This window comes from Bactrocera tryoni, chromosome 3 (assembly GCF_016617805.1).
Source record: "Bactrocera tryoni isolate S06 chromosome 3, CSIRO_BtryS06_freeze2, whole genome shotgun sequence".
Taxonomy (NCBI): Eukaryota; Metazoa; Arthropoda; class Insecta; order Diptera; family Tephritidae; genus Bactrocera; species Bactrocera tryoni.
This window is the reverse complement of record NC_052501.1, coordinates 1,211,185-1,223,553: the sequence shown is the minus strand read 5'-3', so window position 1 is coordinate 1,223,553 and position 12,369 is coordinate 1,211,185. Positions and strand designations below refer to the sequence as shown.

At 39.1% G+C, this 12,369-nt stretch overlaps 1 protein-coding gene across 9 annotated transcripts in view; it reads left to right on the top strand.

Annotated features, from left to right (window-relative positions):
• Positions 1 to 12,369, top strand: part of LOC120770508 (RING finger protein nhl-1) — a 35,457-nt gene that overhangs the window by 12,663 nt on the left and 10,425 nt on the right. For 6 of the 9 annotated variants that reach the window (XM_040098039.1, XM_040098042.1, XM_040098036.1 and 3 more), the window contains exons 4-8: positions 5,440 to 5,580; positions 5,931 to 6,066; positions 6,251 to 6,393; positions 6,467 to 7,777; positions 10,637 to 11,289. In XM_040098039.1, coding sequence (XP_039953973.1) covers positions 5,446 to 5,580; positions 5,931 to 6,066; positions 6,251 to 6,393; positions 6,467 to 7,777; positions 10,637 to 11,289 — 2,378 coding nt within the window. In that variant the 5' untranslated portion in view covers positions 5,440 to 5,445. Of the gene's footprint in view, positions 1 to 1,188; positions 1,700 to 5,439; positions 5,581 to 5,930; positions 6,067 to 6,250; positions 6,394 to 6,466; positions 7,778 to 10,636; positions 11,290 to 12,369 lie in introns of those variants that run through there. The other 3 variants (XM_040098043.1, XM_040098041.1, XM_040098040.1) reach the window with 2 other exon arrangements.

The following is a 12,369-nucleotide window of genomic DNA, read 5'->3' as shown; positions in this document are numbered from 1 at the left end:
TCGTGTCATCTAATTACTTCATAATTGAATAAAAATGTTTATTTTTTTATAAAGCACCGACATGTGAACTCTTAAGTTGTGTTTTATTTGCTCTCGAGATATATTCACTCAACAATAAAGCTGCACGAGTACTTGAGTTTTCAAACATAGCTGATCATACCTAACATAATGCATATCCTTAAGTAAATATATCTAAGATATTACATACATCCCAAGTTGATACCTTTTTAGAAGAGGAATGGGATCGAAACATCTGCTTTGAGCAACTAAAATTGCAGCTATAGGATATTCAATACCTAATTGTAAACAGGTCTTGCGATTAGTTTATAATCTGAAGTCATCTTTCGTTCATATGTATAAGACTCTGTATAGGAATATTTAATCCAAACATGAGTCAATTGAGTATACACAACGACTCACGCTATCAATGAACGGGAAATAAAGCCAAAAATTTGCAAGTTTTTCTGTGAGAAGATTAATACAAACATACCACATGGTATATACGAGCATATAAGCCGTTATCTACTCAATGAGGTGAGACAAAATATTCTTTGTGCTGAAGCAGAAACCGTGAGTCGCAGCCGAAGCTGCAGGAACTGCAAATCCCAACTGACATTGAACGAGAAAAAGACGACATTTGGCATGAAGAGAAAAAAGGATTAGTGACCGAACCATTGGACGAAGGCAAAAGCTTCAACGTTGAGAATTGAAGAAGTATGAACGTACTTTTATTGTATTTTATTTTAATTTTTAATTACTTTTTCATCTAAAAATACGAAAAGTTATTTTGTACTGAGAACTTTCTTGGGATTCTACTGTATGAGTGAATCCATGGAATCTGTTCACATAACATATGATGTTCAGCCTGAGGCCTAAGGCGAGCGCCATGTAACACCAACATCAGACAGATGGAGAACTACACCCAAACTTACACAAGTGCTTCGACGAACACACTCCCCATCATATAAACAAGCGAGTATATTTAGACCGAAAGAGTTTTATGTGCGAGCGTGTGTGTACATAACGGTGTACGCGCAGTTGATGTTTCATTAATTTTCCTTGATTTTCCATTTCCTCATTTCCCTCTCGCGTTCCTCATTTTGAAAAGATATTTTCGAAGCGACGCACTGCCGAGGCGACACAGAACGGTTTCAAAAATTGCGATCAGTTCGTTTAGTGCTTTAAGTTGAAACAGTTCGCGAGCGAGCGGACGTTTGCGAATAAAGTTTTACCACAAAGATATAATTTACAATATTTTTTTAACTCCACAAACCAAAAAAAATAAATCGCAAATTTTTTTTCCTGAGAAATTAATGCATTCACCAAATGCAGAGATAGAAAATCGTAAAACGAAAGCCGATCGATTTGAGTGTTTGAAATAAAAAGCTTTATGTTATTGTGATATGAAAATGAATAAAAGTGAACGAAATTAAGTAGTAGAAAAAATGAGAAGCTATTACCGTTATAGCTGAAAATATTTTCGTTTTATTAACTATCTTAAGAGTGCGCTAAAACCGCATTCCGATTCTCGTGATTTAGTGTTAAAGCAAAAGTGCATTACATACACACAAATATAAAATTAGCGTTGTCGTAATTTTAGATTTCGGTTGCGTTGGCAGAAATCAGAAAGTATCGCATAGCGCTCGAGCAGCGAGCGTGCACAGTGTGCAGCAGATTTTTGATGCGGGCACTAAAACTGGTGAGTTGCTGCACCGGGTTACGGCGCCGCATGTGCAATATCCATCTGTGTCTGAATTTGATTTGCTTGGGCCGGCAGCTGCTGCTGCTGCCGGGCTACATCGGGCGCACTCGCTTCAAAATGTGTGCCAAAATTATTTTTGTAGTTATTAGTGTCAAATTCCTGCTTTTAATGCCGTTATTTGCTGTGCACAGTGCAGTTCACAAATTCCGCTGCACTGAATTGTGAAAGTTATGGCAGAGATTTTAAAATCCAATTTGCCATAGCGCAGCGAAGAATTTCGTTTTTAGGACATCCTTTGTGGAAATTATTCAATTAGCTCGAAAAATGCTAACATCGAAGATTGGGTAAAATAACCGCCTTTGCTCGGTGTTATCACATCGTCGGAACCGGTTTTGAAACGCTGAAAGAGAGAAATTTGAAACTTCAAAAATGGCATGAAAGGATTATCCTTAAAATTACCCATTCGTTTGAAAACTATCGACAAACCAGTCTTTCAAGTTTATGAAAATTGGATTTTGTTGGCAGATATGTTCCAGCTTGGCGATCATATTTAATCAGATAATATTCGAAAATTGTTCCAAAGAAAATTTATGAAAATATAGTCATTTACTCGGAGGACAAGCAACAAAGCAAAAGCCATTATATATTTGGTGGAATAGTTTGATTGAGTGGAGAGCCAAATCGTTTGTCTGTAGAACTCCAATGAACTGCTTTTCCCATATCTCCAAAAAGTACCGTCGGTACCCAATCTTTATACATCTATATGTAGATAAATCTTGCCAGCTTCGCTTTGAACACCGTTGTCAATTTGTGAAATAAACGCCTCACAGAATTCATTTGGTTTCGAAATTAGGCAACAGCCCTGTGTTAATTATGCCTGTTTTCCTATTCGTATTCTTATTTTAGTAACATTTTAGCAATCTCAAAAGTGCTGTGAAATGTTTACAGCAGATAGCTCAATTGGTTCCCAACAACATGAAATCGCTCCATTTGGCTCTTTAAGAACGCTTCCAAACAAATGACCATAGCAATCAAGTGGCACAGTTGTTGTTGGCCGTCTGGTTCCATCGCGAACTCCACTCCTTAAATAACGGGATATTTTAATATAGGAAATGCAAATGACGATTCGAAAAGGACATCTAACCTCTCAAAAATATATTCTAATTTCGCTCTCTTGTAATTTAAGCTTAGCAACCGCAAAATGCTCGTCAAGCACCCACTGCTTCATTTATGTGGAATTATTGTTACCATATATAATTGGTTTTATTTCGAATTGGCATTGGACTTACCTACACATATATATACATATATACATATACATATATACTATAAGACATACACGTAGATTGTGACAAAAAGCACCCGGAAATTGTAATTAAATTTCCCGGGTGAATAATATTTCAAAAGAATGTATTTTGTTAAGTTGGTGGGACTATCCTTAATTTATATGCGAAATATAAGCACGATCTGTGTACCAGTTTCTTTGCAGCAGCTGCTTAAGTCTGTGCACCGTTCGTTGCGATTTTTACAATGCATAAAAATATCGAACAAAAAATGTGTCTCGAATTTAGTATTTCTAACCAAATTTCTTGTGCGGAATCGTTGCGAGTATCAGGAAATGCTTGCAGTGATTCTGTTTTATCAAAAACAAAAGCCTTCAAAGATGGTCAAGAAATCGTGGAAGATATAAAACAAAATTCGTTTAAGGAGCTGAAGGCCATCGCAAAAAGTACTTATGAAAAGTGTTTCGAGGACTGGAAAAATCGTTCGCATAAGTGTATTACATCTGGTGGGGATTACTTCGAAAGCTCCAAAATTAATATTGAAAAATAATTAAATATTTTGCGTTCTATTTACAATTTCCGGGTACTTTTTTGTCGCAATGTATATGTATCTACAAGATCTTGTGATGCAATCAAAGCGCTGGCCTTTGAAAGTTGCGCAAAACTTACATTCGCCGAAAAGAAAGCGAAGCAAATTTAGTCCGTAGTAATCCCTCCGCTTTAGTAACTAATACTCACATGAATACAGCGATCTTCACGAAGCACGAAACGCGTGCAACATACGCCTGTTGAAATGTTATTCTCAAAATTTCGCTTGTTCATATTTGTTTTGTTAATTTGGCAGCGAAGACGTCAATGCGAAAGCTTCCGGTCACTGCCACATTGCTGTCTGTCATGGTTTAAAAATACGCTCCACACGTTCACACATAAACATAGATATATAGCCACTCGTTTCTGTGTACTTATCTGATATACATGTATATATGTATATATATTTTCCTTTGTCTTCTGCTGCGAATGAAACGCAGTTTTTCCAACCGCAAATGCCGCTTATTTGAAGGGGTTCTTGCAGGGGCTTATAGGAAATAATTAATAGCCTCGAGCATCAGGAAGAGCCAAGCAGTAACTACAGTTATATTAAAAATTGGCGATTTAATTATTTGAAATTCATTGAAAAAATAAATGCGAATACTGAAGAAGAAATAAAAAACAAGGAAACCAAAATAGAAACATTCTATGTGTGAGGCAAGTATGTATGGTGCAAGTATGTACGGATATATACACTTCATGGTTCAACGCCAGCATACAATATCTCTTGCATACACTACACACTACTTTGTGCCTTAGTGTGAGTATTTGTTAATTGAGATATAGAAGAACTCGTTGTATCTTAATTGTTTCTATGGCTTCTCATTTCCTTCATTTTCAAGGGCTGCCTTGTGTATTTCGTTTTTGTATACGAGCCGATATTTCGAAATGCAAATAGAAAAAAAATGAAAAAACTTCGAAAATTGTATTTATATGTACCACAGCAAAGCAGGAGGTTTGAATGATTCACGTATCTTTCGATTCATCTGGATTTTGTGTAAGACGATCTTCGAAAAAACGATTAAGGCGCAACGAAAGTGTACTAGAAGTAGTCTGATTTGCTTGAAACCAATTAGTTTCTCTTAATTCTGATCAATTATATAAACTGTTTGGTATCGAAAAATATATTCACCTCAGCCATCTTCGCATTACTCGCTGAGCAATTTTTAGGCTATAAGAGTTTAATATTTGTAAACTCTTTCCTTCTTTATTGGCGTGAGCACCGCTTCCCGGTTAAAGCCGAGTTTACAACAATGCGCCAATAGTTCTTTCTTTTCACTCCATGGCGCCAAGTTCTTCTCCGCCTGGTCTTTCCAACGGAGTGGAGGTCTTTCTCTTCCTCTGGTTCCCCCGGCGGGTACTGCGTCCAATACTCTTAGAACTGGAAGGTTTACGTTCATACGCACGACATGACTTAGCCAGCCGCTGTCTCATGATACGTTAAACTATGCCAATGGCGTCGTATATCTCATACAGCTCATCGTTACAGCGAATGCGATACTCGCCGTTGCCTATGCACAAAGAACCATAAATTTTCCGCAGAACCTTTCTTTCGAAAACTCGTAACATCGACTCCTCAGATGTTGTCATCGTTCATACCTCTGTACCATACAGCAAGACGAAAATAATGAGTTACTTATAGAGTTTGGTCTTTATTTGTAGAGAGAGCACTTTACTTCTTAGTACTCTACTCAGTTATTCTTTTTCTTTTCCATCTCCCTCTGATTACGCCAGTGTATTTGTTATAAGAAAGTTTTTCGTTCAATTCGGCCCCTCTCTCGATCTGCGCTTTTTGACATTAAACATTTGCAAATTGCAATTCAACTGTCTGCTAATTAAGCTTATTTTCATTTATTTGTTTTCCAGTGAGAAATGGAACAATTCGAGCAACTTTTGACTTGTTGTGTGTGCCTTGATCGGTATCGCATACCAAAACTGTTGCCATGCCAACATTCGTTCTGTATGGAACCGTGTATGGAAGGTCTCGTGGACTATGTACGAAGACAGGTGAGTAATGGCAATCTTCTAACAAAAAATTAGTAAGGTATATTATGTAAACATAACGTCCCTTTTGTTATTTTGTTACACTTTTCTCACATTTGTGTAATTCTCATTCCTGAAGGGACTAGAAAAACAAAAATGCATTTAAGATACCATTATGTCGGATGTATAATGTCTTAATGGCTTTTACAGGTGCATACAAGAACAATTTCGATTCCAAATGTAGGCTGTCAAAGCAAAACTATAAAGAAGGGCCTTAGTAACTTTCAAAACTCTAACTTTGTTAAACAAGGAATTCTGAAAGCAATAATCAATATTGAATACAAATTGCAATACATTTTTGTAAAATATTATAGGTCAAATGTCCCGAGTGCCGAGCAGAACATCGCATACCATACAATGGAGTACAAGCCTTCCCCACAAATGTAACATTGCAGCGTTTTCTGGAGTTACATATCGAGATAACCGGCGAATTGCCAGATCCGACGTCAGGTAATCTTTAATCTATATCCCAATCAAGAGTACATACTTACTATAAGTTGAAACCTTGACATGTTTCATTCATTCGTTCATTGAGAATGCTCTCGATTTATATTTACGTTTTCAAATTCTGAAAATCATTATCAATATCTGCTTATCGGTTTTCATTCGTTTCCAATGGACTGTTGTGCTACAGGTCAAATCATGGAGCGGTGCAGTGTGTGTTCAGAGAAATCGTACCTCTCGTATTGTGCGCATTGTGAGAAGAAGATCTGCGAGGACTGCAAAAGCGCACACATGGACATATTGCGTCGTGAGATAACGCGATTCAATTCACAAGTGAGAAAATAAACACTTTCGTAGATAAACAACGATTTTAATAAGCACATTTTACTTTCAATCTCTTACCCAGATCCGTCGCAGTTTACATCGGCTGCAGGACACTCTCGCCATAATTGAGAAGAACTCAGTCAGTCTGCAAACTAATTGCGTTGGAGTAACCGAAGAGATCGATGAGATCTGTAGACGCATTACCAAGGCGATTAAAGATCGCACTGATCAACTGAGAGGCGAGGTCGATCGCTATCTCACAATTGAGATGCGAAATCTGACAACGCTTAGGGAAAATCTTGATCATGAGATTCAGAATATATCAAGCAATTGCGACATTGTTGATAAATACATGAATGAGACGGTCGAATGGGATGATTGTGAATTGATGGACACCAAAGAGATCTTCCTCAAGACGGTTGAGTTCCTGCGTCACTTCGAGTATGAGAATACTGATTATACACGTCGTGTGCGCTTCCTTGTATCAATTGATCCGAACCAGCTTGTGTTGAATCTGGCCTCGTTCGGTGATTTAAATATTGCACCACATTCACAGCCCAGTGGTTCTGTAAGCAGTTCACATTTGGCGCCTCCTTCAGGTTTGCAACCCGGTTTGATGCGCTCGAAAAGTGATCACCGACTCGCTACACAATTTCGTCAGCAAGAGGAACGCGTCGGTTACAATGACGAACCGGTTTTAGGTGGTCGCAAATTCGGTGAGCGACCAGTACGTGCAAATAACGATCGCTATGGTGACGGCAATAGTCGCTATGGTCGAGGCACCGACTACGATTACGAGAATGAATACGACAACGATCAGACATCGTCCCGTCCCGGAAAGTCATCACGTTTCCGTTCCCGCTTCGTTCGTTCTCACCAAAACGATGACTCCGATAGCGAACAACAACAAGCACAACGCCAACAAGAGTTGGAAAAGAAGAAGGATCGCGTACTAAGCGGTGAAGATGTGTCACGTGGACAGCTTAGTGGTATTATACGCTTAAGTGACTGTGCACGTGTTATTCAACGCTTGGCAGATATCGGTAAAGAGAAGAAGGAAAAGAAATCGGATACTGCAGCACAGGCGGCTGTGCAGGCGGCCATTCAAGCACAAAAAGCGTCAATGCAACGTCCAAAACAGGGCGCCCAGAGACAAGTATCCGAAGATGATGAGATAAGTCGCATTAAACGTCAGAACAAAAATGCACCGGGAGGAACTGCAACACAAGCGACTGCTGCTAACACGACTGCACAGTCGGCGGAGTCTGAGCGCCCGGCTGCCGACCGTGTGGCTGCACTCAAACGAACTGGCGTTCCGCAAGGAACCAGCGAGGAGAGCGATAGCTCCAATCATGCTTCACCAGTGCGTAGGACGCCACCACCAAGGGCTGAGGTAAGTGTGAATGAGACAAATGAAGAAGAACAACCCAGTGGTAGTGGTAGTAGTGCAGGCAGGCTGCCGAGTGCTGGGGATGTAATCGAACAGCCGGAAACTAGTGGGGGCTCAAAAGCCGAAGAAAGTGCAGAAAGTGAAGACGAAGAATCAGAAGAAGCAGAAACAGAAGAAGAGGAATCCGATAGTGAAGAGGAAGTTAAAGAAAATTCTACAGAACGAAGAGACGTTGGTGAGCAATTGCGGACTGGCAATGAAAGACTAGCAGATGTAGAAGAAGGTGACGAAGAGCAAGATGATGATGAGGATGAAGAGGAAGAAGAAGAAGAAAGTAGTGAAGAGGAAGAGGAGGAGGAGGGCGAAGAAGAGGAGAGTGAAGAAAAACAAAAGGCAGAAATTGCTGAGTCGGAAGTGTTAGATAGAAAGGAACCAGAGACCGAGAGCGATGCTGCTGAATACGAATCTGCTGAAGAGGAAGATGAGGTAGAGAACGAAAAAACCGAACAAAGTTACGACACTCCTGACGCTGAACAGAACACAGACATAGAATTAGACGACAAGACAGACGCTGCAACGAATGAGACCATACACGACTCAAAGGAAACGCAACAACAAGATAATTTAGTGATAAGCAGAAGCGAAGAACAAAGCGGGAAAGAAATTGAGAGCCGCAATGAACAGAACAAAACTGAAGAAGAGACAGAGACAGACACAGAAACTGAATCTGACACTGACACTGAAACGGAAACCGAAACGGAGGAGACGGAAGAAGAAGAGGACACGGAGGAAGAAGATAGCAAAAACAGTAGTTAAGGTTTAAAGTGCGTGAAATATGTAGTTTAGGTAAATAGAAATATAGGGATATTCGTTGAAAGAGTTCCAAATATACAGTTTCAAGATATGTCGGAGCCATTATTTTATTCGAAGCCTACAGTTATAGTTTTCTAAGTTAGATAGAGGCATGAATATTTTGATCTTCTGGTTAGGAAGGGTTGCCATCAGAAAACAAACTATTATTATTACTCTTTCACTCTTGGTTTTAGGCTTTTCTAGCTTAATTATCTCACTTAATATGCCACTTGCTACTACTGCGTAAGTTTATTTATACTTCCTGCTGTTACGATAACATCCCCCACACCCTCTAAGTACTTTTGCGTGTATAAGTAATGTCTCCACTTTTTGTACTATTCGACTCTAATCAAAGTAATAACTACCCACATCTTAGCGATAAGTCTAAATATACCCGTTTGTCCTCTTCTTTGTATTCGTTCACACTTTCCACACCTAAATTTGGTTATTTATACTCTTTACAATAATTATTTGCACTAAACTTATTTTGTATGTGTTTTGATATAACTGTTTATTTCTGCTTGTTCTAATTTAATTATTTAATACTTTGACATATATTTTGAAGCGGCATGCAAACCAATTATTACACTTAAACTCGATTCATTTTATTTTCAAAAATATTGTGCAATATTTGCTTTCAAAAATACTCGCTGGTTACTTTGTTGAATTTGACAAACGAGCACGAAGCTCAGCTCGCTCTTCAATTGGTTTGTATGCCTTCAAGCAGTGGACATCAGAAATATATTTCGCTAAATAACTGTTTAAATATAACTGTACCTATTAAAATAATAATGAATATTCAGTAAATTTGACACTCGTACCTTTTCGCAACTGATATATAACATATATCGTATATCTTTGCCGCAATATCTTGCTATGCAATATGAAGAGAAAAATTATAAACATTTTAGAAAAATAAATTCTGTGTGTATACTCCGTTATACACTGCAAAACATACCAACAATTGACTCTTTTATTTGTATTCGTAAATAGCACAAAAGCGATTTCGCCAGCAAATTTGTACATATGTATACATGTATGTGAAACACGAACGAATTTGTGTCGCTGAATGCAATTGGCAGCTGAAAACGATTTGGTAGCGATGTTAATTTACTTATTTCACTACTTTGAAAATCGCTTGGACGGAAGAGTATGGAAAAATGAAAATGGGTTTTCAATGCCTCGCTTGCGTTCAAGTCCCTGAAGTGAATGTTAAGTTTCTGATGTCCTTTTTCGAGTTATGTACATATGTTTGCTATAAATTTGTAATCTACGCATCGCCATTCATTGAGCTTCTAATAAATAATCGTCATTTTATTTGTAATGTTTTTGTTATTTTAACCCTTGAAATCGTGAGTTCGACTGCGAATTTGTCTTAATATTTGCCACTCATTCAAACTGCACTCATATTCATCAACCCACAAAGCACAAGAAACCATTTGTCTCGATTCAAACGCAAGGATGGAGTGAAATAAAATAACCTCTTTTGTTCCGATACTATCCCAAACCACACATATTAAACTAAATGGCAACTTCATCGCACAAACCCCGATTGTGGCCCTCACTTTGAATGAAAATAATGTCATGTGAGTTTATTGTGTTTGATTTTTGCGAAAACTTATCTTTGCACTTTCATTTCTCTCTCTTTCTCTCGCTGCAATCATTTCGATCTACCATATATACATACATATGTGAATGTGCTTCGTGATCAATGCCGATCGCCATAATTACTATTTATGACTTGCCTGCTGTTGCTTTTACATTCATCTCGTCCATCAACGCATTCAATCATTGCGAATTGTCATTTTTGCACGTCACGTAACGTCAACAAACTATTTTGCTGCTCTCTCTGTCTCTAACTGGTGGCAGAAATCACCACCACCGCCGCCAACGCCGTTGATAACGGCTCGGCAAAAGCCCAACAGCGGCGGTAGTTCTGACGCTGATGAATCTGTTATTGATGGCATTCACACAACACCACCTCCACCCACTTCTTCTTCCATTCAACAGTCCAAAGCGCCCGTATCAGCACAAGTAGCGGCCGTCAAGAAGACAACGCGTTCGGGTAGCAGCGATTCGACAGCATCTACGGAGAGTTCGACCAGCTCTGCTGCAGCTGCCGTGCCAAGCAGCACACGTGCCCGCGAGAGTCCGGCACGTTCGCGTGCTACACCAGCCAGCAGTGCGGTCACGGCGAGCAGCAACAGCACGCCAACCACGGAGAAGAAACCGTTCGTAAGCCGCTTCCTGCCACAGCATAGCAGCGCGGCAGCTAGCAATGAGAAAAAGAAGGCGGAAAGTGAATCGAGTAGCGAGGAAGAAACCTCCAGCGAAGAATCAGAAGATGAAGTCGACACGAAATCGAAATCTACTGCCGCCGCTAGTTCTAGCTTGGCGGCAAAGAGTCAGGTCGGTAGCAGTGCACTGTCTTCATCGGGTGCAGGTAGCTCAAGTGGCGCTTCTTCTTATCGGGAGCGTCTGGAAGCGCGTCGCAATTCACGTGACGATGCGTCCTCACGTCCTTCGTCCAGTTATGCAACTCCATCCAGCAGCGGCACAAGCGGCTATGGTTCTTCGTCACGCCAACGCACCATGCCGGCGCCACATCACGCTCACGACTCGGACGATCGTTATGGAAGTGGCAGCGCCGCCTCTGGCAGCAGGTATTTTGAAGTTTGCATTGTGCAATAGTTTACGATTTGTTTGAGAAATTTTCAAGTTTTACTGATTGGCAATAAATACTTGAGTTCTTTTCTTTTCCTTGGATTTTGCGCATACTTTTCTAACAGGCATGTTAACATATTTGCTGACTTTACTAAATTATTTGTGTAAAACTCAAAATCGAAAGCTTCTAACATGTGCTTTCGGCAAATCAAAGCTCTGCGAAAGTTTTGAAAATAGTTTAGTCGCACTAACCGCTTCATTAATATTTTATCTGGAAATAAGCCGATACCCGTACTAACTAATTGCAGTATCTAAATTTTAACTTTATATGCACATATATTGGACTTTCAACTCTTTTTTGTTTTTCTGTAAGATATCTAACACTTTAAAACAGTTTTCTCTGCGATAACAATAAAAAAAACTTAGAAGTTCTTTAATAGATAAAACGATATAGCCAATATGGGATGAGTCTCGTAAATGCAGGTTCAGTTTCCATTTCTTACTGAATTTTATATTGCTTCGGATATCTAACAAAATTATAGTCAGACGCATGAAAGATGAGCTATTCGCAATTAGACTCTTCCACTCTATATATGACATTCGTCGCATATATTCATCATAAGTCTCCAAAATTTCAAAATTTTTCCTTAAAATAAGCAAACTAAAGACCTAAGGACTTCAGGAATACCATCCAGAGTGGAAGTTTGTGAGGAAGAGTAGGATGAGTTTGTGAGTCCTAAACTAGGGTAATAATATTGAGAAGTCGAAAAAGTCTTTTCGTATTTTGTCAATAGATATCGATGGAGTCGCATATCTTCAGCGCTACCAATCACATTGTGTCATACCATATTGTGCTGGATCAGCTTCATTTAACCAATTAAAATTCAATTCGGGGAAAAAAAGTTACAGCTATTCAGAAATGAGTGAAAATAATGAAAAATTTGCTGTTTTAAAATTTTTGTATGAAAAAGAGAGGAATGCCACGCAAGCCACCAATGAAATTTGTGAAGTTTAAGGGGACGATACCCTATGAGTTCGTGTTGCACAACAATCGTTCGCTGTTTCAATGTAAAAGATGC